General features: G+C 39.8%; 2 protein-coding genes across 4 annotated transcripts in view; one reads left to right on the forward strand and one right to left on the reverse strand.

The window, feature by feature from the left end:
* Positions 1-2031: 2031 nt before the first annotated feature.
* CDKN2C (cyclin dependent kinase inhibitor 2C) lies at positions 2032-7703 on the reverse strand. The gene is made up of 2 exons (XM_030573126.1): positions 7295-7703; positions 2032-3913 (listed from the first exon to the last, which is right to left on the reverse strand). The coding sequence occupies exons 1-2, from the start codon at positions 7421-7423 to the stop codon at positions 3533-3535; spliced, it is 510 nt and encodes a 169-aa protein (XP_030428986.1). The 5' UTR covers positions 7424-7703; the 3' UTR covers positions 2032-3532.
* Positions 7704-14046: 6343 nt separating this feature from the next.
* Positions 14047-25685, forward strand: part of FAF1 (Fas associated factor 1) — a 307409-nt gene continuing 295770 nt past the window's right edge. For all 3 annotated transcript variants that reach the window (XM_030571511.1, XM_030571512.1, XM_030571513.1), the window contains exon 1: positions 14047-14396. In XM_030571511.1, coding sequence (XP_030427371.1) covers positions 14352-14396 — 45 coding nt within the window. In that variant the 5' untranslated portion in view covers positions 14047-14351. The remainder of the gene's footprint in view (positions 14397-25685) is intronic.

Raw genomic sequence — 25685 nt, forward strand, 5'->3', positions numbered from 1 at the left:
GGCTTTTTGGTGGGCGTTTCACCAAAGTGTTTAAGTAAATAAGTAAATAATAACAATGTATGTCTGCTTTTAGTTGTTCAGTGATATGCCCAAACCTCTTACAATTAGATAATTTTCGGAGCGGTATATTTTTTAAAGCTTGAAAATTATATTTTTCAATGATTTTTTGCGACTTTGCGTTAATGAACCTTGCATTGGCACTTAATATTAAGTTCATTTATTATCCCACCATAGAATAAAACATTTATTTCATTCCTCTAGCTGCACTGATTACCACAGGAAGAAATTTCATTCATGTAGTTAAATACGCAGTCTTTTACTATATTAATAGGGATGCTGAATTCATGTTAATATGCAGAATGCTAAGAATTTATTCTGTACCTTTCCAGCATAATCACATAAAGGGTTTCTTTATCTGCATTAGTGTTGGACAGTTCATTCTCGGTTAATCTCAGGACATAAAACTGGTTATTTCATTCTATTTCAAAGATGCTAAAATAGTTGTAATTGTATTGGTTCCATACAACACTTCAAAATTTGTCCTGGCTCAGATGGAATTCAGCAGTCACTGTCACTGTCCTGAAGTCAATTGCAAAACAAAGGCCAAATCCAGCAACCTTGCTAAAAGCAATGTAATCCTTCTGGATAGGCTCAGCCCCGCCCCCCCAGTTGTATTTGTACATTGCCCGTTCTTTGTTTATCCCTATATAGTTAGTTATCTGTTTTGTGCTCTTTTCATTATAGTGTGTGCTTGCTGAATTTGTTACCATTTGTGTGCTCATCTCAGTGCTACGGTTGTTTATCCCCATTCCTCAAATGCTGTGTTAACCTCTGCTTCTATCAGCAGGACCCAATAAACTATCTCAATATTATTTCGTTCTAATTTGTACACTACACTATTTTGGATCTTAGTAAATATTAAACTGATACATTCACAAACGTGGAAATTTTTAACGCTAGTTTTTGTTGGTAGGGAACCACAAGTCATTTCTGGAACCACATGAAATTAGCAACGTTTTTTCAATATGAGGATCCTTATTAATGTACAGCCTTTTTTTTTGTCTATGCTCAGTAAACTTTAGAGTTGTTTAGAAAAGATAAACTGACAACCCCCTTTCCCCAAGTCAGATGCTATCTCCAACTAGACTGAATAGCGTGCCACTATGGTAACAAAAATGTGTCTTCACCTTCCAGTAATTGTTTTGTAGTTATTGTAAACTTCCTGATGTAAAAAAACAAGGAAAATAATAGTATTTTAGAAGTATCAGAATGAGAAGTTTAATTTCCAGTTTTTTTTCTGGGAATTAAATAACTGTTTACAGTTGAAATGTCAGAGTAGACAAAATGAACGTTAATCAGAGAAGTGCTTTTGTATATTATTTATACACATTGCTAGCTAGAGCTTGGTCTCGTTAGAAAACACCCTCCATCTATAAAAAGGGGTCTGAAGTCCGTTGTAACTCAGCCATATTCCTTGCAATGAATGCCACTATTTTTTATTTAGAGCCGAGGCTGTTTTTAGTAAGGAACTAATTACACCGATTCGGTTTAAATTAAAACTGGAGGCTTGTAGAGCTCCGGAGGGAGATGTAGCTTATGACTTAGAAGCAAGGATGAAGTTTGCCTTCAGATTTAGAGACTATTTCCCTGTGGCCGTGGGGGAGAAAGTGAGAAAACCTAGTGGAGACTCAGCTGTACAGTGTAACGATGAATAATGTGAATGACTAGCTGTAAAGCTGGGAAACTAATGAGGACATCACGCAATGTTTTAGGCGGAGTGGCAAAGTGACAAGGTCAGTCTGTGAGGACCAGCAGGGGTTTGTTTGTGGCCACGTAACCCTATCGGATTGTGAATTGCACTTCAAGGTTTTAATAATTCTAAATATGTTTATTTTACTAATCTTCGTGTAATTTATTGTGTAGATTTTTTCATAAAACGCGCACCACATGCTCCGTCCTATTGAGGGGATTGATTTACAGATTCTTTATGAACAAAAATTATAACACTGAAAATAAATGCACACAGCTCCATCTGTCAGAGAGGTTTTTAATCAAGAACACAGCAATGTGACAGCGAGTGCATAGTAAACATGTGATAAACAGTTTCTGAAAAAATATTTTGTATTTTCAAACAATGGTTATTGTTTCTGGGGATAAAACCTTTGCTGAAAAGTTAAAATAATCGTATCTAAAGTATATTCCCCCTTTCAATGCTATTTTGTTGATATTTGTAAATGTGTTCATTTTACATTGATTTGATTCCATCTCTTTAATGCAGTCAAAATGTTTAGAAGATTAAAAATAAAGCAGTTCAAACTGTTGATCTGCCAAACAACTAACACATATAACATGGTATAAAATGTTGACAATAAACTCAATCCCACAAGATGCTGAGCATCGTCAGCGCCCATTGCATTCATGGAAGCAGAAGGCGCTCAGCACTGCGCAGCATCAGATGGTAAGTGACTGTGGGTCTCCGAAATACTACCAACCGTATTGTCAATTAAAATATTCAGGCTTGTGTTGCGTTTCACGTGCAAGCGATAATATAATATTAAAAGCAAACGTGATACCCTCTAAATTCCATTGTATTCAAATATCCACGTTTTGTGAGATGCAGCTATAGTAAAATGGTTAATTAAAATAAAAAATTGGTGGAAAGTAAATATTTCTTAAATAGCGTCTACCTTCTCTTCGATTGTGGAGTGACCAGAAAACTAGGATCTCTCTGTTGGTATCACAGCCTTATTATACTCTTTCCTCTGACAACGGTTGTCTGCTGCTTGCTTGGAAACTAGGAAAGTGCATTGGTTCAGTGCACAGAAAACACTAACAACCAAACTTAGCTGTTTTAACCTCTGGCAAACAAAAAAGCCACTTACATTGTTTCTGTTCATCAATTTCAGAAGCAGATTTGTGAAAGATTAAATACAGTGAAAAAGAAAAGTATAATCTCAATTTAGAAAGCAAACTACCTAGTTCTACAAGCTCTTATTAGTGTCCAAATGCAGCTATTTCCTAACACTTATAGGGCCCATCCTGCTGTCCTTACAGGCCAAACGTCCTTTAATCCAAGCTTTGCCTGAACCACAGGCTACACCCTTTAACATCCTGTTTTGTCAGAAGCAGTGCTTCAAATTGCTAGGCATGATCTTAAGAAAAAACATCACAGTAAAACATTTTTAAAACGTAAATGTCAGAAACATAAAGCATTTTAGCATCTATCTGTTTTAGTATTAGTGACCTAAACCAAACGAAGAAAGTGTAAAAATATACACGGCAGGGACTAAGCAAAAGCGATCAACATATGTCCATGTTGTCTTTTTTCTAGCATTATGCGGATGGCAGGTGCAGGAAAATGCTATTGGTGTGATTTTTAAATATATTCATTTGCGAGAAAATCGACACCTTTGCAGTTTCACCAGACTTGCACTAGTTATTTAAAAAGAAAAGAAAAAACGTTGTAATAAATGTTATTAAAAACAAGGGCTATAAGCCTTAATGTCCAAATAAGAAGCTGTCCGTGTTTGATTTAATTCATGTCTGTAGCTTCTGCACTTAAAGTGCTGCCTTCCATTAGTTTAACTACATCGTTTCTCTTGTACAGCTGAGCCAAGTCGTAGGCAGTGTCTCCTTTCTTGTTCCGATGTTCCACCTTGCTTTCTGTGCGCTTAATAAGGAATTCCACTACTGGGAGGTGGCCTTCTTGAGCTGCCAAGTGCAATGGCAGGTTTCCCTCATTATCCTCAATGTTAACATCAGCGTTAAACTCCAGTAAAGTCTGCAGCGTGTCGAGGAAACCCGCTCTGGCTGCATCATGAATTACAGCGAACCCTGTACTGTCTTTCAGATCAGGATTAGCACCTGTCATTAACAACTGCCTGGCAATTTCAGGATTCCCAAGTTTCATTACCTAAAGAGGAAAAATAAGAGTTTAATACTCCAAATAATATTAGAACTGCTTGTTTCACTCACTTGTTTTAGAATCTTCCTTTTGATATTGGAGCTTTGTCACTGTTGGAGCGCTATTTTACCTCTGCAGAGGGACCCCGATAGAAAATTGATGTGAGGGTAAACTTAACTTTTCAATTTCTACACTAGCCCCAGTAAATTTACGAATAAGTTTATTCTTTCAGTGTGAAATATCTTTCTATCTTACAGGAGATTAATATCAAAATGAGCTAGTGTGGAATACTGAGGTTATCATGCTTTTTTATAATGTTGCCGTCTGTCTCAACTTTGTCATTGCTAAAATCTATATATAATTCGGTTTCACTTATCATAAACATTGAGAAACTTTCATTAACTTCTTTAAACTCGTTAAGTATAAGATGGGTGACTTTCTGAGACTCTGATATTTATGCTTCCAGTAACACAAAATGTAGGATAAACTCTCCCATAAGTGTTTAAATTGTCTGTTTCTTATCATTAAATGTCAGTTTGACCGTATAAATGTGCCATAGTTCTCTATATAAAGAAAATAAACCTTCAACGTTTTCTGCAAGATCTGTGCTTCATTGTGTGCTGCCCAAAATGGAGAACTTAAGAGCGATGACTTAAAGTTCACATACGTTCTTGTAAAATAAACATTTTAATCTGTTTCAGAATTTCTGTCTAAGCAATCTGTCAATGTATGTTGTTAAAAATAACCCTCTTAAGAAGAGCGATCACTGTTCCTAATGATTCTTTTTGTTAAGTAAAACTTTATTTCTTTAACCTTGTTTGATCACATCATTAAGCTATTATAACTGAGCACAGGGACATCTCTGATTAGGGGTTTGAGTGGCTTGGCCTGACCCCAAAGTCCGCCGGAACTTCTGTCCCTTCAGTCTTTAAAAGAATGAAACAAGATAGATCGTTTATAATTTCTCATGTTACAGTCTATATTTTTTCAAGACCAAGTATTCACCTACTCTAGCAGGAGACAAATTTATTATCAACATCAGATAAGGGAAAAATACCTTCTTTACTTCTTTAGAAATTTTCAACCGATATCTTGAAAATCTTGCAAAGAAGCTTTCTTTTACTAGCATAAACAAGGATTACAGTTACACTAGTCACCACAAATTCTAGACGGCATGTGTTGAAAACCTGCTGTTACTGAAAAGTAAATGTGGATTAGGCTTTGTGAAAAAGGCACACAGAAAATACATATTGTTATAGGATAGGATAGAGTTGGGATTGGGGAAAGTTATCTATTATAAGAGATAACTGAATGTTTCCTTTACATTACCTGCCATCCCTTTCAATTCTGGATAGAGATTGTAAGAGGCACGGCTATACCTCTGGAAAATAAGTGAGGGCATCGTCCTCTTTTTCCCCCTTTTTTCTTATTGTTTGGTAAATCCTAGGCGTAGCTGTTATTCTTTTGGGGAGCCCATCCTCGATTCCTTGCGCACCCTAAAACTTCGGTGTGATATAAAAGGTAATGCTAGTCGGATTTGGGATACAATTGTGGCTTCAAATATCAGTGACATTGTAATTTGGGGGTGGGGGACGTTGAGGGGGGGTAGGGTAAGAGAGTTCTGTGGAACAAACCTGAAGGACGTCATACTGGAAACTCAATATCTGAGGCCTGCATGACTACTCATCATCAAAAAGAAAAAGTGCAGAGGAAAATATTTATAAGTAGTTGTTTAAATTAGCATAATTGCATAGGAGAATACAATTTCTCTTTCATCCGGTTCATTACCGAGTGAACAATATTTGAAAATGTTGACTGACAATATTCTTGATCTCTGTCACCTACCCACAGCATGTTTCAGTTTTATGCGTACTGAAAATAAGTAGACAGACAACTCTGTTTTGACTGGTGTTATAGTTCATTAAATCGGTGATGATTAAGCTGCAATAAAAGTGAATATTATCAGATGGATGCTTATGTTTAAGATAGCTGTGTGGTATGCCACTGTGTACAATATTTCTCAAGCTAAGTCCGTTGATTGTTATTTTTTAAAGCCCTATATTTACTGCAGCGCAACTGAATTTTTCAGCCTAATTTTAAGGATAAAAAAGTTGGTTAAACGTTTCCTGATTTCCCACAGAAGTTAGTTTGTGTGAGGTTTCGATACAAGTTATTTCATTCTCTTTATAAAGGTGCCTGCAGTGTCACAATCTCCTACCTATGTGATGATAATAATAATAATAATAATAATAATAATAGTGCAAGGATCATCGTATAGTTCTTGAGTTTAACTGAAACAGAAAAATAAGAATGATTATTGTGTTCAGACAAGCATTTCCTCTTTTCCAGATCCTGCATTTTGATTTTAAGCCAAAGACCCAGTAAGTGTCTGGATTTCACTCACAAACAACACAGTGCCTGAAAAGAACATTTCAGAAGTGAACAGTAGTTCGTATTTTAAAACAGAAACATGCTTTTTAAAAGTGTGAATTTAGAAAAACAAAACAAAACTATGACTCTAGTTTCACATTTCCCTACACCACAGAATTTCACCTTAGTTAAAAATTGCCAGTGTCACCTTTTCGTCTGTATTCTAATATTTTCACCATCATTATGATGATCCTAAGAGGAAAAAAAATTAACCAATTCCAATATTTAGCGGTTGGATCAGTTCCAACTACTGCTTCCAAATCTAAAATACTGTAAATTAGGACATACAAGCCTATAGCCTCCGAAATGAAATCTTGAGTTCATCCACTAGTGTCTGGTCTAAAAATACTATTTTTATTCAGCCTTAATTATGAATGGATAGGCAAGTGATTCAGACGGAACTCTCACTCACTCGTCTAACTGTTAATGTACATCTAAAAGGTACTCAGTGCCTGTGCAGCATGTGTCCAAATGCAGAAAGGTCATTCGTCACAAACACCGTATAAAGGAAAAGGACCATCCACTCCAGAATAAGTAATCGAGAACATTCATGTATTTTTCTACCGTATGTTTAAAAAAAAACAAACACAAAACCTCAAATAATAATACGTATGTGTTTACAAATCTATTGAACAGTGCCCAGCTAGGATAGTTTCTTTTCATCTCGCCAACCTTTTCTTTGCCTTCCTTCCCCTTCCCCCAATAATAAAACTGATTAAACGCGCAGTCTATCTGATATTGAGGATGATCCCCGTTTAAAATAATGGTTTTTGGCCAGTTGTATTTCAAGTACGTCATTTTAGGGAGTTAGAGCCACTAAAGTTATAAAATATGGCAACCAACTAGGTTAAAAAAAAACAGAAATTTGGTTAAACCAGCCTATTTAGAACGTTGTCTTTCAGCAACCCCGGTCACGTAGGTAGCAGTGATGAAATATTTTCTCTCTCTCTGGATACCAACCTGCAGCGCAGTCCTCCCAAATCCATTTTGGGCATTGACGTTTACATTCGTTTGCAACAAATTAGTAAGTTTCTCTAGGTCCCCCCTTGCAGCTGCGGACGCCAACTCGTTCCCCAAAGGCTCGGCCATTCTTTAGGGTGACTGACGATCGAAAAAAAAGGTAAGTTTGGGGTTTTTTTAACCAGGCATGACATCGGAGACTGACAGAAGGACTGGGATGGTTAATCTTCTGGAGTAGACCTTGTAGTAAATACTCGTAAAAAACTGCTTGCCAAAAGCCCGCCCCTAAATTCACACGTGATTATTCAGCAAAACTGCCGCTCCACTTGAAAGAATATTTCTTTGCTTCTACACGTAGAGTAACTCACATTATGGACTTTGGCCATTTTAAACGGGAAATATATTAATATATAATATCTTATATATGTTACAGATAACATATATACACATACCTAGGAGACTGACTCAGACTGAAGAAGAAAACAACCCACCCTTATTCAAGTCGAGATTTGAGACTCAGCGGGAACAACTTCGCAGAGAAATCTTCTTAAGCCGCATGCAGCCATTATCGGTTGGGGTTCCCCCCCTTCCTCGCAGGCAGCTGCGCTTATTCCAAGCCAAGTACGCAAAAAAGAAAAAAAAAAAAGCCAAGGGGAGACAGCGGGAGGCTGATCCGCCGCGCAGCTCACACGCTAGCTGCCTTCACCCTGACGTGTCCCGGTTTCAGCAGCAGGACAAATCTTCCTCGCAGAGCCTCGGAGGAGAAGGCGTTCGTGCTCCCCAGCGGTTGCCGCCCTGTGCGGAGGTTCTGCAACCCCCAGCAATGGTGGCTCGGTGCATTCAGACGGGCACCGGGTCCTGTGGCTGTCCGCGGGCGGCTGCATGCCGGTGCCAGCGCCTCCGTCAGGGCTCACGGAAAGGAGGAGAAGCCCAGCAGCAGCGGCTGCTCCATCTAGCCGGCCGGGGCGATCTCCAAGGTACACGGCGGCATTACAGCTGCAAGCTTTAAACCCTTCCCGCCTACGGCTCGCCGTGCCGCAGGGCTCCGCCGGCTCTTTGGATAGGGGTGTTCCTCTTTCGCTTTCCGCAGCGAGCGGGAGGAGGCAGCGGCTTGGGCTGCTATGTGCCCCGGACCCCCCCGGAGCAGGGAAGCGCAGGTCCGGCTCCCCTGCGCCGAGCGGCTGCCGCGGCAGCGAACCGGGTGTGCCACCGTCCCCCGTCCCAGCCCTGCAAAGCAGCCGCCGCCTCAGTGACAGCAGCGACTTTCCTCCGCGCCAGGATCCGCCAAACCAGCCGCCTGCTGCCCGGACAATCGCAGCTTCTGTCGCCCCCCCACCCCGACACCCGGCCGGTTTCTGTCTCTCTCCTTCCCCTTCTCCTGTTTTAACCTCATCAGCTTTTTTTGAAAAGAAAAAAAATTTGAGCGCTTTTTGAGTTGAAATACCCGCCCACATTTTAACGGCAGAGATTTAAGGAGGCCCGGCGGAGTTGCTGTGCCGCAGCCAGGCGAGCAGGAAGGCCTGCGTCGGCGCACACCCTCCCCTTCGCCTTTACGCACCGCGCAGGCCCCAGCGGCCCGGGGCAGAGCGTTGAGCGGCAGTTTGCACACTCAGCCCCTTGTTTTTCGTGTGGCATCCAAGGTTAAAATCATGCCCCAGAAGAACAAGCCCCACCACCCCGATTGCTTTGCAAGAGGGCTGCTGGTGAGGCCTAAAGAGGAGATTTCCCTTGACGCTGCTGCAGGGCCAATGCTAGGATCCCAGGGCTGTGGAAATGGGTTTGTGGGCAGGCACCTCACGCTGTAGTCTCCTGCCTTCCAGTGAAGTAGCATCAGGCAGCGTTCCTGCCACACTCTCTTGCTGTAATATCAGGATACTTGTTAAGGACAGAGGCTCATGTCCATAGCAGTCTTCAAGTCCATAGAAGGGTCACCGGCCAGGTCCTTTCTCTCATTCAAGTAAATGTGGGGTGGGACCTGCCACTGAAGTCAATGAAAGCGGCATCGGGCCAACAGAGTGTAGCTACCATCCCGAAAGGAGGCAGTTTCCAGGTCCCCACAAGACAAGGTCATGGCTAAAGGGTCAATGTCAAATGATTCTAACTGTGAACTGCAATAATCCAGGGCAGAACCCTTTGCTTCTCTCGTCTCTAGCATCCTCGACAAACTGCAAAGTGCCATGTTCAGTGGAAAAATACATAGGGCTATAATGAAAGAAATGCGGGATCCACTTGTATGTCCAAGGAGAAAGAAGTAGCGATGAGAGGGCGTGAGGATTTTATTGCCAGACTAAAATCATTTGAATTGTAAATGATTTTAAATACTGAATTGCTCTAAAATCAGTGAGCCTTAGAAGCCTGAATTCCACACAGCTCATCGCTCTGAATAGTATGCTGTACTTCGGCGTCAGTTTCAGGACTCCCACATAAGTGTATACCTAATATGTTCCTTTGATAAATACTCTTACACTCTATTTTCCATGCATAAGCAAAACGTTTATTGTAATACACACTCCGCCTAACTCAATAGATGTTGTTAAATGGAAGTGTTTAGAAACAGTATCAGATAATTAAAGGAGCCGATCCTGCACTCCCTACTAGGCAAAACTCCCACTGACAACAATGCAAGTTTTGTATGCGTAGGCAGCGCAAGTCCAAGGCCTGATTTGAGATGACTAATGCTAGAAATATAATTTGTTTTTAAAGGGGCATGTCAATCTGAACTACAGGTAGTCAAAAAGCAAGTTAAAAGGAGTTAGAAGTACTGCTTATGCTTCAGAGTCTCCTGGCAAAGTTCTGTGGCTTCACAGCCACATTTTATTTTTAAAATGTTTTCCTTTTCCCTATTGTTTTGTGAAAAACTGACACATGCAACAAGGGAAGCTGATGAACGGACTGTTACAGCGAATAGCACAGGCAATAGTGAAACTGACTATTGTCACATTGTTGTCAAATGCACAAAGCAAACAATATGAAAAAAGAGCAGATACTTATTACAATTCTGTTATAATAAACCTACGTGTTATAAGTAACCATAGGGGGTAACAATTTTCTAGGCAGAAGTGTGATTTTTAACTACCTTCAAAGTTAATTCCAGAAATGTATGTTTTCAATAACACTGGTTTTCTGAGAACAGGCATTATATTACAATATTATTATTTAGAATAGGGTGTTGCACTAGGTAGCTTGCAAATACATTCTGAGCTGACTTACATCTAGTTCAAGTCTATTAACTTGAGTTGAATTATATGTAGGTTAAGTCATTGCAGAAGTTGACCCATAAATATTATATTATTTTACTAATCTCTGTATAGGACACTTAAAGAAGAAGAATCCTTCTTTTGTTAATAATTTCAGCTAACAAAAGTGACTGGCCATAGTCACAAAAATAGTTTACTTTGAGACACTGAAGGCCTCTTTTTCTTGTGCAGCTTAAATTGACCAGGCAGAAAAGTAGCATCATACCACCTGATGCCTTGTATGTCCTTTTAAAATGTTTGTAGGAAGGAGCATGTTGTTTGTAATTAATTACTGTTAACAATTATAAAGAGACATATCTTATAAATCAGAAAGAGCTGTATCAGCGTTCAACACAACAGTCAACAAACCCTCTGCACACAGGTATAATAATCGGACATCGCACGGAGTACTGCAAACGTACCCACCTGACTTCCCTACCTTCCAAGTACCATTTATAATTCATCTAGTATGTATAGGAAACACCTAAATTGGGGCTCATTTAAGAGTTGTGAGGGGAATAAACGAAGTTATTTATATTACTGTAATCTGGACTGCATGTGCCATAACGTAGATTTAACATTTTTCATCTTTTTCTCATTTTGGCCCCAATCCTGCTCCTTATTCAACTTAAGATGGATACTTTTCGCTTCAAATATTGCTTTGATGAGCACCAGGTAACTAACTTTTGACTACAGCTGATGGCCGTGAGTAATATTGCAGCGCTAATTACTAAACTACAGTTTTAAATTACTGACAGAAAATAGTTGGCTTTAATCCAATTTACAAAACTTGCCTTTCAGCCTTTATTATAGTTACTCTGTCTTAATATGTGGGTAGATTGGTTTATAGTTGAGCATATACTGTCTCTGGTATTGAACCACGCAGTGTATATAGTACAGAATTGTTTGTAATGTCAAGCAGTGGAAGAAGGAGATCGTGTGGCAGTAACAGCTGTGTCGTCTATAAATCCTGTAAAGTGAAACTAGAATGATTGAACTAACAACGTGTAGTAAATCTCTACTGCAAACCCAGACAACATGATTGGAACAGGAGTAGGACAGAGCAGAATATCCAGTTTGAATGACATATTTTGCTTTCCATCACAAGTAGGACTTTGATATTGTCATAGTTCACCGTGAAATTATAAAACGTTTGTTTAGTATATGAAACAAGCCAACTGTATCATAAAGATCACAGTTCTTATTGGCATCTAGCAGTGTGCCTTAATAATTCTATATGTCCTGCTATTTTACCGCTTTCTTGTGGGCAAAGGGTCTAACCTGCAGACAGATACAGTTAAACTTTTCGATGTTCGCCTCCTAAATCACCCTCCTTTTCTTTAATGGCTTCCGTTGTGACTTATTCTTTCTCTGTTTTCCTCTCCCTCCTCCCTTTTAGTATCAATCCTGCCATTATTTTTCTGATGATCAGCAGGAAGCACATCTATTCTGAACAGGCTTGTATATATCGTCTTACAAACGCGAAAATGAAATCAGTCAAGAACTCTATATACCTTAAAATAGAAAAGAATATCTAGAATCGCAAAATGTTGTAATGTAGATCTTGTCCATCGTGTAACGTTAGGAAGGCTGTGTGATTGATTCTGTGTTTGACCTAAGGTGTCAGCGAAGTAACTAGAAATTATGTAGGGGTAGAACAAAACAAGTTGGATTAATTAGCCAGTTAAAGAGTCAAACTGCGTATAGAGGCAGAGGAGAGAAGGAAAACATTAGAGGACATATATTTAAAAATAACAAACAACGCTGAAAACTAAGACTTGCATAAATATTATGAAACAAGCATAGTGATTATATGTAATGGAGCTGAGACCTAAAGTACTGTTGTGCGAAACCTAAGAGTAAGAGCTATTATGCATATTAACATCTATTGGATCATAAATCTATGACAAATTGATGGTTTCCCATATGAGAGGAGTTGCAAGGACTGAGAAATTAATCTTGCACATCTAGCCATCCCTTGTCTCTTTTTTCTCATTAAAAGGAAGTCACTGTTTGCCCAGTATATAAAAAAAATCATGTATTATCAAAGAAAAAGGAAATGATGTTTAGGGAACAATTCATCTGGCTTGGAGCTGAATCACTGTGTTTATATATGTCACAATGAAAGCACCTGTTTTGTTTATCAGTAATAATCTGTTTATATACAAAGCAACCAGATATTGTGTTACAGAAAGGCAAAACTGTCTCAGTCCTGCATTAATCATAAACACAACCGATAGCTAAAACACTTCTATGAGTGTTCTCTTTGAGAGAGGCATTTCCATGTGGGGGTGTATTTGGGGGGAGAAATGGTATCTTGCTTAGGCCTCAATGGGACAATCATGATTTGATTCATAACTCCCCTGAGTTACACCTTAATTCAGGCACACACAGTATAGTTCACAACATAAATACACCTAGGTCTTTGTCATGCTAGATGGGAACAAGTAATCCGGGTCAAACCAGTGATTGCCAGAAAATATGTATGAAGAAATAGCCTAATCATCATACTGATGAGCAATTGTTTCAAAAGTGAAATAACATTTGTCATGAATACAGAGCTATGTCAAAATGCCAAGCAGAAGGGATGAAGTTAAAATAAATCAAGATATTGAATCTCACTGAAAAAGAAAGCAGCCCTTCTTAACTACGTCAAAGGGGGCTTTTAACCCTCAAACGACACCGAGACTTAGAGAATAGATGGGTGAGGTAATAGCTTTTATTGGACCAGCTTCTGTGAGAGAAACAAGCTTTGGAGCTACAAAACACCAAGCTCCTCTTCAGGTCTGGGAAAGGTTCTCCGAGCGTCACAGCTAAATACAAGACTGAACAGACGCTGAACTAGCTGTATCATCTTGGATTCATCTGTAACCCTATTAGTCCCTTTCCCAGACCCGAAGGCAAGCTCGGTGTAGCGCCAAAGCTGTTCTCTCTCACCTAGAGAAGCTAGTCCAATAAAAGCTATGACCGCAATACCTCAACATTGCATAGACGTAGGACTGCAGGCCGACGTTTCCTTGTGTAATAAAGCGGATCACGACTTCAGGAAAGGCCTAAAGGTGGGCCAAGTGCCCCCTAGACATACCAAGGGTTATTCCCTGGTTTGGAGGGAGTGACTCCCTCCTTTGTGATTGTGACTGGTTTTAAGGCCGGGTCTAACCCCCCACCCCCCGAGGCGTGGCACGATTTTGCTCTATGTGTTTTGCAACGGGAGACCCTTGCAATCCCCTGGAGGCCGGCGGCGGGCTTCGCGGCTCTGCCAGCAGCTGGGCGCAAAGCCGGGCCGCCTCTGCAGCCTTCCCCAGGCCTGGCAGCCCCGCTCCCAGCTGTCCCCCGCTTCCCTCAGCGCCAGGGCTCGGCGCAGCCTCCACGCGCTGCCGGACAGCCGCAAAGATACAACCCCGCCTCCCTTCCCCCCCGGCTTTTCTGCTCGCCGGCGCTTGACAGGAGGGTCACGTGGCAGCCGCAAAGCATCTTTTTGCGACCTCAATGACAGGCAAAATGTGCGACAGACGCTTTGCGAGCCAGGGAGGAAGCAGCGCTGCCGCCTCCTCCTCTCTGTGGCACAGCAGCGGAGGGCGCTGCTCAGAGGGGCCGGCTGCGCCCCTGCCCCTTCAGAGCCGAGCCCCCTCCTCCCTCCCTCCCGCACGCGCACGCCGGGGACCCCCCGTTCGCCGACGCCGGAGCGAGCCTGGGGAGCGGCCGGGCCATTGTCTCGGCTTGGAGCTCACATGAGCTCTTAGCCGCCCATCCCCGGTCCCCAGCAGCAGCAGGCTCCAGGTGCACAGCGCAGACAAGAGCAGGGGACCCGGCCGGCTGCAATGGCGTCCAACATGGACAGAGAAATGATCCTGGCAGATTTTCAGGTACATTTCAACCCCCGCTTCCCCAGTCTCTCAGTCTGCCACCCCTCTGCTTTTCTTTCGCCCTATTTCTGGGCCACCCCTTCTTTGTGGCGGGGTTCGGCTCTGCGGGCGTGGAGCCCCCCCCCCCCAAGAGAGGGTCGCTCGTTTGTTTTACCTTGTAAAATCTGCCCTGCTCTCAGAGCTCGAGGTGTGGCTCTGAAACGCGCACAGATCGTTTCTACAGCTAATAAAGGCACCTTCATCCCTGCCCCCATTCCCAAACCTCAGACAAGCCATAGCCCAGCTCGCCCAGGCCAGGCAAAATCCTGGAGGATACAAAACTCTTCTCCCAGTGGTCACTGTGTGTGACTGTCAATAGGCCACTTGCTGTGCTGGAGATGGGTGCTAATTTCCATCATAACGTAAACATGAAGTGCACTGGGACTATGGCTGCCTCCACCTGTGATAGCTTGAATGTGTGGGAAGTGTTTTTTTATTATAATGAAGGAATATATATATATTTGTAGAGAGAGAAATGTTCACTGGGAAGTCTTTCACCATACAAAGAAGTTTTAAAAAAATCCCCAGAATGCCTTAATCTCAATCCCAAAGCAAGTCTTTCCAATTGAAAATGATATTTAACAGGTTTGCAGGTATTTAGTTAATCAGTTAAGTGTAATAGCTTGGTAGCTTTATTTTTCTATATTGTTTCCTCATGAACAAGTAAACAGGCATTTACTTCTCTCCCTTCTCCTTTTTAAAGGATATAGTAAACTGAAATTAGTTCTGAGGAGGTGTGTCTGTGTGAAACAACTTGTAAAAGTGTCTGATTCCATTGTCTTGCATGTATTTGTTTCATGCATTTTTTTAGTTGTAAATTCTTAAGCCATGTCTATTGTTTGGTACATGGGAAGAACTTAAATTAGCTCCCAGGATTGGGGCCTAGCCCTTTACCTCTAAATTTCAAAAGATTGAGCAGTTCACTAGGAACATAGCTTCATTTGGTGATTATATCTATTATTTATTTTTTTTTGAAAGCTTTTCTTACCTCTTCTTTTTTGAATGCATGTGCATACATGTATATGCACATACATTCATAAAGATATTCCTTAATAATAATTATTTGATCATAACAAATATAATTTAATTTCTCTTTAAAAAAAAATTCTCCTCTGCTGAGATGCCTACAAAAAAACTTGATAATGAACAGGCTGGTGATGTGCTGAGATCACTGCTTGTCATGCTGACCAATTCTGTCTGTGTTTCCTTGTACCCCCTGTCTGTTTCCTATCTTGTACTTAGTCTCTGCCCCAAAGAGTTTACAATCTATCTCTTTGTTCTCTGTTTGTATAGTGCCTAGCACAATGAGACCCTGGTCCTGGGGTAGGACTCCTAGTTGCTATGGTGGTAATAACAATAAGAGTAAGCAATCTATTATTGTCTATTGCTGGGATATGTTGGGTCATGTTTTTGACAGGGATGATGCGGGGATATTTTCCTTTTGTAGGACTTGACTGTGACATTGATACTTGTTTATTTACTTTGAAATTTTAATAAACAGCTCTACAGGCAACCTCAATTTTTTTGATATTTGGAGTGAACAGTACTGTGTAAGGAATAACATAGCCCCAATTATATGTCATTAAGCTATAATTCCTTCAAAGGGTTCTGGTAACCCCACATACCACAGCAAATGAGTTTGGGCCCCAGCCCTGCAATCATATCCATGTAGGCAGAAACTTACTGATGTTGCTGGAACTTCATGCTGCTGTGAGGCTCATGTGTGTGAGCCCAACTGCAGGACTGGGGCCTTGGTTTGTGCATCTTACCAGAGTTGTAAAACAGAATGCTTAATTCATATACACTTTGCAGATTGATTTTAATAATACTACTTACATAGCGCTGAATAACTTCAGTGAAGGGTACCTTTATAAATGTACAGATAAAGGCAAGCATTACCTCAGTTTTACAGATGGGGAAACTGAGGCACTGAGTGGTTAAATGGTGCTTCAGATGAAACATAATGAATGAATCGTAGATCTGAGGCCAGAACCTGGATCTCCAGGTAAGACTGTCTCATAATGCCCCCTCCCTTTTTTTTTTAAATCACCCCTTCTTCCCCAGCTTCTCATTTTCTCATTTGTCTTTTGTATTTCAGTAGCCAGCTACTGTGTTTCTGGCCCTCTTTTAATTTTTCCTCCTTCCCATGGCGTGATACAGTTTACATTAGTTAAAGGGACATTGTCAATAATTTTTATGCCAAATTTGACCTGTATCTCTAAAATGCTATGTCTTAATGAGACAGCTTTGTTCTAAATATCTGGTGTTGTTTTAAATTTGCTAGTCATTCACCAACAACTTAATTAAAAAACAAAACAGAAGCCATTTTGGGGGGGGATTCACCAAAATAGTCTTGTGTGCTATCTCTGTTATATTTTCTGTGTTTTTTAACTAACAAATATTGTTCTCATCCTTGAGAATAGGAGTGCAAGATATTTAGTTATAATACATTATATGCACTGGAAACTATTAAAACAATTATTTGCAATTCTGTTCAATTAGTGTTTGCTAAATGGGAAAAGATAAAATTGGGAGGGGATTTTTGTTGTTGTTGTTCTGTGTTCACTGTGCAAACTGTCTAGTAGTCACAATTTGATATGGAAATTTTCTTCCATATGTGGTTTGATTGTAGGGAGCAGCTGGTGTTACCAGTGTTCCACAGAGCTAGAGGTTCATATACAGAACCAATATACTTTAAGTCTCTGTGTACTTTTTGCTCTCTATGAAAAGGTGTTGTGTAACACTGGGCCTAGTCCTACCAGTTGTAATTGAGCAAATCTTAAAAGATCCTTTTGCCCATCTTGAGTAAGAAATTATTTTGAGAAAGTATCCTCAACTTCTTCAGAATCTAAGCTCTCATCTACTACTAAATAATATAAAACAAAATTCTAGTCCTTGAGGTTGCAAAGATAAATATCCAAAGGTGAATCATGTGTAACTGATAAAGTGCTTACCTCCAGAATCTGCAAACAAGACAAATCTAGTGTTTCTGTTGCTGGTCATAAACTTTTCTCAAGTTTCAGAATTTTGTCAGTTTCACTGCAGCTATTCAGAACCCCAAGGGCATCAGTGAAAATGTTAGGTAAATTTCACTCTGGTGCTGCTGCTTGAGAAAGTTTAAATAAAGTTGGAAAAGCAGAAATACACTCTCTCCTGTGTCAGCAGATGAAAGGCTCTTGGATGGAGGTAGAGCAACAGAAATCCACAACCTACCCTCATAGCACCCAGGACATTGCGGGGCATGAATGGGAAGCATGCAGAGAGAATGCTTCTCCTCCCTACCAGCAGGTGGAAGGGGTGGGTGTCTTCAAATTTGTTGGGTTCTTATTAGCTGGAGGCTAAACAGTGAGGGTAATTAGCCATTTGAACAATTTACTGAGGATTGTGATGGGCTGTCTATCACTGTACTCTTGGAAGGGAAGCCAGAGTATGAAAGAAGGAGAGACTTCAACATGCAGGATGAGATCAACCTTCCTCATCAAACCTGAACAATAAAATAAGTGTTCTCCATAAATAGTCATTCCTTGAAATCTCAACCATCTATACACAAGCCAGACTACTCATATTTTTGATTCCTACAGCAACTGTAGGATAGCCCTTCCTAATAATAATAATAATAATAATAATAATATAATATCCAATATACAGAGCTTTTCATCCTTACCTCACAGGAGGATTATTAATTATTACCTTCATTTTACAATATGTTCTATTGCTATCTGCCTCAGTATATACAGAATCTGCAGTATGGTTGAATTAGTTACTGTAGAATCATAATTGCAGATTCTTTCCTAATTTTTATGTGCTTGAAACTTTTTAGCCACAATATTGCGTGAATGTAGTGTGGTGTGTTTCTCTTGTGGCTTACTATCATTATTTTTCCAATCTATTGGGGCAAAAGTTTGCTATCTAAACCGTCACTCTACTTGGTGTGTGTGTATTTAGTCTCTTCAAATGATTATTCCTTCCAAAATTTTGCAGTTGCCAGGGTTTACAGTTTAGCACTCGAGCAATTGCCCACAAAACTCCAGTTTTGTTAGAAGAGATAACTAGTAAGTCACCCTTGTCTGAAAACTTTGAACCTGGTATTGCTACAAGTGACGCCTAATATTACCAGAACTGAAAAGTGTAGTAAACTCCCTCCTTTCATTTTTCAGTTTTTGTGCATTTGACAGCACTTTGTCTATGGTTTTACCATTTTCCCTATAAAATCAGATTCTCCCTTGTTGAAAAGATCTTATAAAAATGAACAGCGGAGTTGGAAAAATCCTTATATATTTTTAAAAAACACCTGAAGCAAATAAAATGCAGAGCATAGTATTTAAAGGGCATGCTGTCAGAAACCAGACTTTTCCTTTTTTAAAATCAGTTTAACCCCCCACTGATAAACCATTTAAAGTGTTTCTGTTAGGATTTCAGGGATGATAGTACAGATTACATTTTGTCTGTGGATGAAAAAAATTGATCTCGAATTAAATTCTAATTAGTTCCTGTTTGTATAAGGATTATTTTTAGGTTAAAAGCTACAGCACAAGCTTAGAACTCCTGAAAAGAAAGAATTGTAGACAATCTTAAAGTATTGAAATTTATACTTATGAGTCTAACATATCTAATAGCTTTTCTTTCCCTGTAAAAAAGTGACAGAGTCCTGTGGCATCTTATAGACTAACAGATGTATTTGAGCATAAGCTTTCGTGGGTGAAAAGCCCTTTGTCAGACGCTTCTTTCACTGCTTACTGCTTCAACTCTACATTTTACAGCTCTGGTGCTTACAGGAACAGCATTGGGACTGGTAACCGAATGTTTTGGTTTGCAATGCGAATGGTTTTGTTGATATATTTAGCACTAGAAATATCGAGAGACTACAAAACCATATTGTATGCTTAGTGTTCTTTGGCTTGGTTATTGTGATGGTCACTGTCTGCTCCCAAAACGTTGCTTGTATTATCTTTTGTTTTTTTCATGCTTTTCTGAAGAACCAACACTTAACTTGTTTAGATACTTTCATGTTCGGCTGAAGTCCTAAAGCTCATGTTCTTCAGAACAAATTTAGTATGATTTACTTGTAATCTCTCTGGTCTTTAGACAGACTATGAGTTGAAAGACAGAACCAGAAGAATAACAAATTGAAGAAGACTGAGAGTAAGAATGGTGTCCTTTTTAAAAACCTGAGCAGCTGGAATGCTAATCTGTTACTGTACTGTAACAACTTTGACTATTCATGGTGAAGCTGGCTATTCTTTCCCATGCAATGGTAGATATTTAATTAGAAATACTATCTGACGTTTATAGAGATGAATGAGAATACGACATGATTTGTGTGCATTGGAACCATAGTATGAGAAACCATAGTAATTCACCCTGGAGCATTAATTCAACTTCAGAAAGGTGTTTATGATGGCTTCCATACTAAACTTGCTTGAAGAGATTCTTCACATCACAGTAATCATGTCAACAAGTCTGCCAGCACACTCATGTTTGTATTTGGGGCAGTAGGTCACTGAAACAGAGCTATCATACTGGTTTAGGAGTGGTAGCGGTAGTTTTTTTTCTCAAATGCCATGTCAGTTAACACTTGTTATATTAGTGGAATTAGCTTTGATTCCTTCAACAAAGAAATATCATGATTATATCCGTGACACAAGAGCTAGGTATACATTTTCGCTGAGTGAAAAAGGGGTCGGGGGTTGTTTGGGTAATGGAAAATACAATGTAAGTGTTTTTTTTATTTGTTTGTATGAAAAGTCCCGTGGAAACCATCAGTCATGTGAAGGAACTACATTGACCAAATTTGCTTATTTCTTTTTTTGGCTGGGGCAGGGTGGGTAGCCTGCTTCATCACTGTTGGAGTCCTTAGACTTTCTCCACTTTTAATATCCCATGTTACTTCTAGGAAGACTGGAAAGGTTATATTCTTAAAAGAGAGAGCTGTCTTCAAGTATCAGTACTCCTTTCCCATGGGGCTGAGTTTAATTCCATAGCATTTGAAGTAATTACTGGCTGAGGAATAAATTGAGGCATTGCCACTAGGCCGCCAGGTTTTATCTTAAAGGAACAGGAAATATACTTTTGAATATGTAAAATTTACTCACTTGACTTTTTTGTGTTTCTAAAATTTCAAATTCCATAATCTATACTTGTCCCTTGGGGGACTGGTTGAGGAGAGACCTATTTTTCCCAGAACAGGTTTCAACTTACATAAGAATGAACTTTAATTTTCCCTCCCACAAGTGTTAAACGCTTCAACAGCATCTCAGTCAAACTCCCTGCAGTGGTATCAGAAAATGGTTGGTCTCATATTTACTAGCACTTAACCAATATATTGGCATGAGTGGAGCAGGAGGAGGGGACTCGATACAGGATTAAGTTACTACAGACAGTGTGATTGTCTTAGGGTACAATAAGGTGATCAACGTCAATCTTTGCATTCTTAAGCAGTTCATTTGCAGGCTGGGAAAGTGGTTTGCATGTTCAGTAAAGCACCCTTCTAAACAAAAATCTTGTTCCTTTCTTTGTAGGGAAAATGTACAGGAAAGTGAAGAAAAACACTTATATAATTGTACAGACCAAAGCATTTAATCATAACTAGCTGCAGAATCTCACCATAATATGCACAGTCAAATACCTCTGGCTCAAAGTGGACTTAAAAGTATTGAGGAATATGAGACGTGCTGTTGAAGTCAATGGGGGATTTTGATGCTTACTTCAATGGGACTAGGATCAAGCCCTTAATCAAACAGACTATATTTTAACCTGTGTGGTCACAGCAAAGAGTGTAAAAGGCGACAAAGAGTCCTGTGGCATCTTATAGATGTTACAGACGTTTTGGAGCATAAGCTTTCATGGGTGAATACCTCACTTCATCAGATGCATGTAGTGGAAATTTCCAGAGGCAGGTATAAGTATGCAGGCAAGAATCAGTCTACATAGCTGTTGCCCCACTTCACATGTGTCCTATTTTGCATTAACATTAGATCTGGCACTGACCACTGTAGGAAGAAAGTATACTGGGCTAGATGGACCATTGCTCTGATCCAGTATGGCCATTCCTATGCCCTCGGGGAAAAAGTCTAAATTTGAAATACTTTCTCAGAGCCAATGGTGATTACTTATAGGTGTGTTACTTAACCAGTTGCTTGGTTCATCTCTCTCTTTTCCAATATATAATTGTGTAGATGACCTACATTAACATTTAGATGAGTTGTATTTCTTGTCAGATTAATTATATTGTTGTTCATTCTGTAAAAACCAAGCTTGGGGCCAGACAAATGTTTTATAAACGTATTTTTGAAACTACAGAATGTTTGGTAAATGGAAGGTTGTTTTTCCTTCTCTCTGTATGTTTGAAGCTTGAGAGAACTTATTGAAGGGTGAGCAAAATGCCCCAAGAGTGAATTCCAAGGTAAATGAAGGTTGCAAATGGTTACATTTGCTTTTATGGGAAAGATTTTTAGCCTTCAGAGAATCTACTCTAATAACATATCAGTAAATAACCCAATAAGGTGTATGCATTGTCCACAATATTCTGTCTTGTTAGGTTCCTCTGAAGTGCTTTTGTCTTCTCTAGTCCAGTGATTCTCAAAGCCGGTCCGCTGCTTGTTCAGGGAAAGCCCCTGGCAGGCTGGGCCGGTTTGTTTACCTGCCGCGTCCGCAGGTTCGGCCGATCGTGACTTCCACTGGCCACAGTTCGCCGTCCGAGGCCAGTGGCAGTGGGAAGTGGCAGCCAGCATGTCCCTTGGCCTGCGCTGCTTCCTGCCGCCCCCATTGGCCTGGAGCAGTGAGCCATGGCCAATGGAAGCCGCAATTGGCTGAACCTGCGGACGCGGCAGGTAAACAAACCGCCCCGCCCCGCCAAGGGCTTTCAGTACACAAGTGACAGACCGGCTTTGAGAACCACTGCTCTAGTCTGAAGTAACATGAACAATTTTGTCATCTGCAAATTCCACCTCCTCACTAATCCCTTTTCTGATTATTAATAAAAGATTATACACCAGTCCTAGCATAGAACTTGTTTCTTAGCCAGTTTCTGATCCATGGCAGTACTTTTTGTATTTCACATCCTAACTATATAATGTATTTAGACTTTCAAAAGGCCTTTGACAAATTATATCACAGGAGCGACTTTATCGCAGAGATTTATAAGGATGCTATTTGCATATTCTTGGGAGTGCCCATGAGTACAGCAATGTGATCTTAACACCTAGGATAAATAACTCAGGACTGCAGGCCACCTGTCAGATATCTAAAGCTGTGTTATTTAGTGTCCTGTGTTCATTTTGCCAGCCATTACTTATATAAAATTGGGTTACTTGATGATGCTAACATAATTCTTGATACTTTCTTTACCTCTAAAGCTTCTCTAGTGTAAAATAAGAGCTGGCCAAGGAGCTGGTTGGAATTGCATAATAATCTTCTGAGAGAGAGCCTTGTTTTGTTATCTTCATAACTAGTGATGCTGCATTGGAATGCCACTAAGGTGGTGACAGTATCTCTCAGAGTGCAGGATTTAAGTAGGACTGCACCTGGTTGGAGACTGGGCCAACCATGTAGATAACCCAGGAGTCTGTGTAATTGGTGCCTTACCCTGCCTGAATTCCTGATTAAATTAAAAAAAAAAACTTGTTACTTTGTTGTGAGCCCTGTTCAACATCTGAAAGGGCTAAGTACATCTGATTTAATATGTAGTATAGAAAGCTTTCTTGGTCCTCTTTGATTCAACCCAATTTCTGCATCTTGTGAGCCTGGTGACTCCCTCAGTATCTGAGTGGTATTTAAGATTCAGCTTACATTCCATACCTATGTTTCTTGCCTTTGTTGTAGAACAGGAATAAGCCCAAGCCTCTTACACGATTGGACTCCTCTTTTAAGAGAGTTTGATGGGCAGAGTGAGATCAACACACAAAAGGGGAAGGAGAATTGAAGTTAGTAATATAGCATACTCAGTTGACATTCTGGATTTCTCAGAATCTGGTGGTGGCAGGGCATGAACCACCTTTTTTTTTTTTTTTAAATGAGTGGAACCATTAGGTGAACCTCAACTTATGACTACCACAAAGTGCCAGCATGAAAAGGCTCAGAAACCTGCTCGGGTAGTTATTTGTCGCACATAGCCTGGATAAAAGGAAATGGCACATCAACTGGCTGGACTAGAGAGCCATAAGTTATCCTTAACTTGAGAATGAATTGATTTGAATAGACAACGTGCAGTTCAAACCAAACTATGCCCTGCAGAAATCATAGACCTTTTACACTGGTCACACATCTTCAGTTCATCAGAGTAGATCATCTATGAGTCTTTATTGTGTGCCTGGCTGGCTGAGCAGCTCTCTTTCTCCTATGAGTGCAAGAATGCCTTCAGAAAATGTTTAGGCAACTCCAGAAGTTTGTGGGAGATGTACTATAAAGTTACGTTCTTGTTTTGAATTTAACTCCATGCTTGTATTTTATTAGATAGTTTTAAAATTAATATCAAACATTAACGTACACCAAATTAGAATCTGAAGCACAGGGAGAGCAGCAATTGCTTCTTAAGTCAGGATGTTCTAGTCTATTATCCCCTCAGCAGATCACAACCATGCTTCTGGGAATTTTTTTTTTACTGATTATAGCCTATTCATGTTTGGAAAACTTTAAAACTGATTGACAGAATTCTCCTTAAATGGTATTGCTATAACTTCTTTGTTTTTGCAATACTGTAACTGAATAACTGACACTTTAATTCACAATAATTCTGCTTTCTTTAAAAATACTTTTTCTCCATTGCAAAGGGTATTTCCATATAGAAAGCATCAGTTCAGCTTCAGTCTTTATTTAATCTTCCTTTGTTTCTTATTCTCAGCTGGGAATCTTGAGACTGTTGGTGACAACAATTAGTGGTTGTGGGAATTGAATCATATACAGCAACATAATTTTACAGGGAGAATAAATCCAAAGACTTAGAAGATCTCTTAAAAACATATTCTCTTTTTATGCAACTGTTAGTAATCCTAGAAGATTAGGGTTGGAAGAGACCTCAGGAAGTCATCTAGTCCAACCCCCTGCTCAAAGCAGGACTAAACCCAAGTAAATTTAGTGAATAAGGGAAGAGAAATGTAGAATGTTTATGGAGAACCCAAAAGGTTGTTAAATGTCTTCTGTAAATCTCTTAGGAAGATGGGTAAATCTTTAATCCAAAGAGTTTATAATCTAAATAGCCAACACTACAAAAAGATGGGGGCGGATGGAGAGAGAAATGCCAATACATCACTATTCTCGAAGGAAACCCTCCTGAACAATTTGTTTGACTATTTTTTCATAGTCTTCTGTGATGTATCAACTGTACTTTGAAAGTTTCTTGATTAATTTTAAATATTGAGAGAAATAGTTATGGAAGATAATGACATGAAAAGTGGTTATATCCAGTCATCTCCTACTTTTATGTTCTGTCTGTTGTGTATCTCGTACTTTTGTCCTTCTGTTGTGTAAAGTTAAAATATTTTTTTCTTATCTTAATTATTCAGATACTCAGATAATTGAAGGTATGTAAGAGTACACCTTAAAGACTTTGTAATATACCAGTGTGTCCAGGCAAGAAGTCTTGAAGCAGAACAATTTTAGCTTGGGCTACAGAGAGGATCAGAAATCTGCTTCGCAAATGGGATTTTGAAAATTCTTTCTCTTTTGGGTTTTTAATTAACATTCCACATAAAAAAAGAGAGAAAAGTTGAGCCATATATCGTCCATCTCACAAGCACACTTGATCCTGCAGTCTTTTTGTACATGTAGCTTCCACTGAAGCCTGTGGACATTTTGATGTATAGCAATTGCAGGATTGGACTTCTCTTTTAAGAGAGTTTGATGGGCAGAGTGAGATCAACACACAAAAGGGGAAGGAGAATTGAAGTTAGTAATATAGCATGCTCAGTTGACATTCTGGATTTCTCAGAATAGTTTAGGATCTGGAAATAACCATTCCTCAAATTTTTAAGCTTAGGGGTTCAGTGGGGAGAACTTAAGTGGGAGAAATGTGATCAGTATCTCTGACTCTTACCACTTCAACTGTGTCTAAATGTAATAAGTAGGGGGAAAAATTAAACAGAACTTCAACCAAAATTGTTAGTCTGTGATCACTTACTCTGCCTTACAAATCATTCTGGAAAATGAACCGTAAACCTAAAAAGGAAAAATGAGCTGCATGTCTCACTGACCTCGACAAATATGTGCCCCAGTCCTGTAGTCTTACCTATGCAAAATGTGAAGGCTTGACATAAA

Source organism: Gopherus evgoodei, chromosome 8, assembly GCF_007399415.2.
Source record: "Gopherus evgoodei ecotype Sinaloan lineage chromosome 8, rGopEvg1_v1.p, whole genome shotgun sequence".
NCBI lineage: Eukaryota > Metazoa > Chordata > Testudines > Testudinidae > Gopherus > Gopherus evgoodei.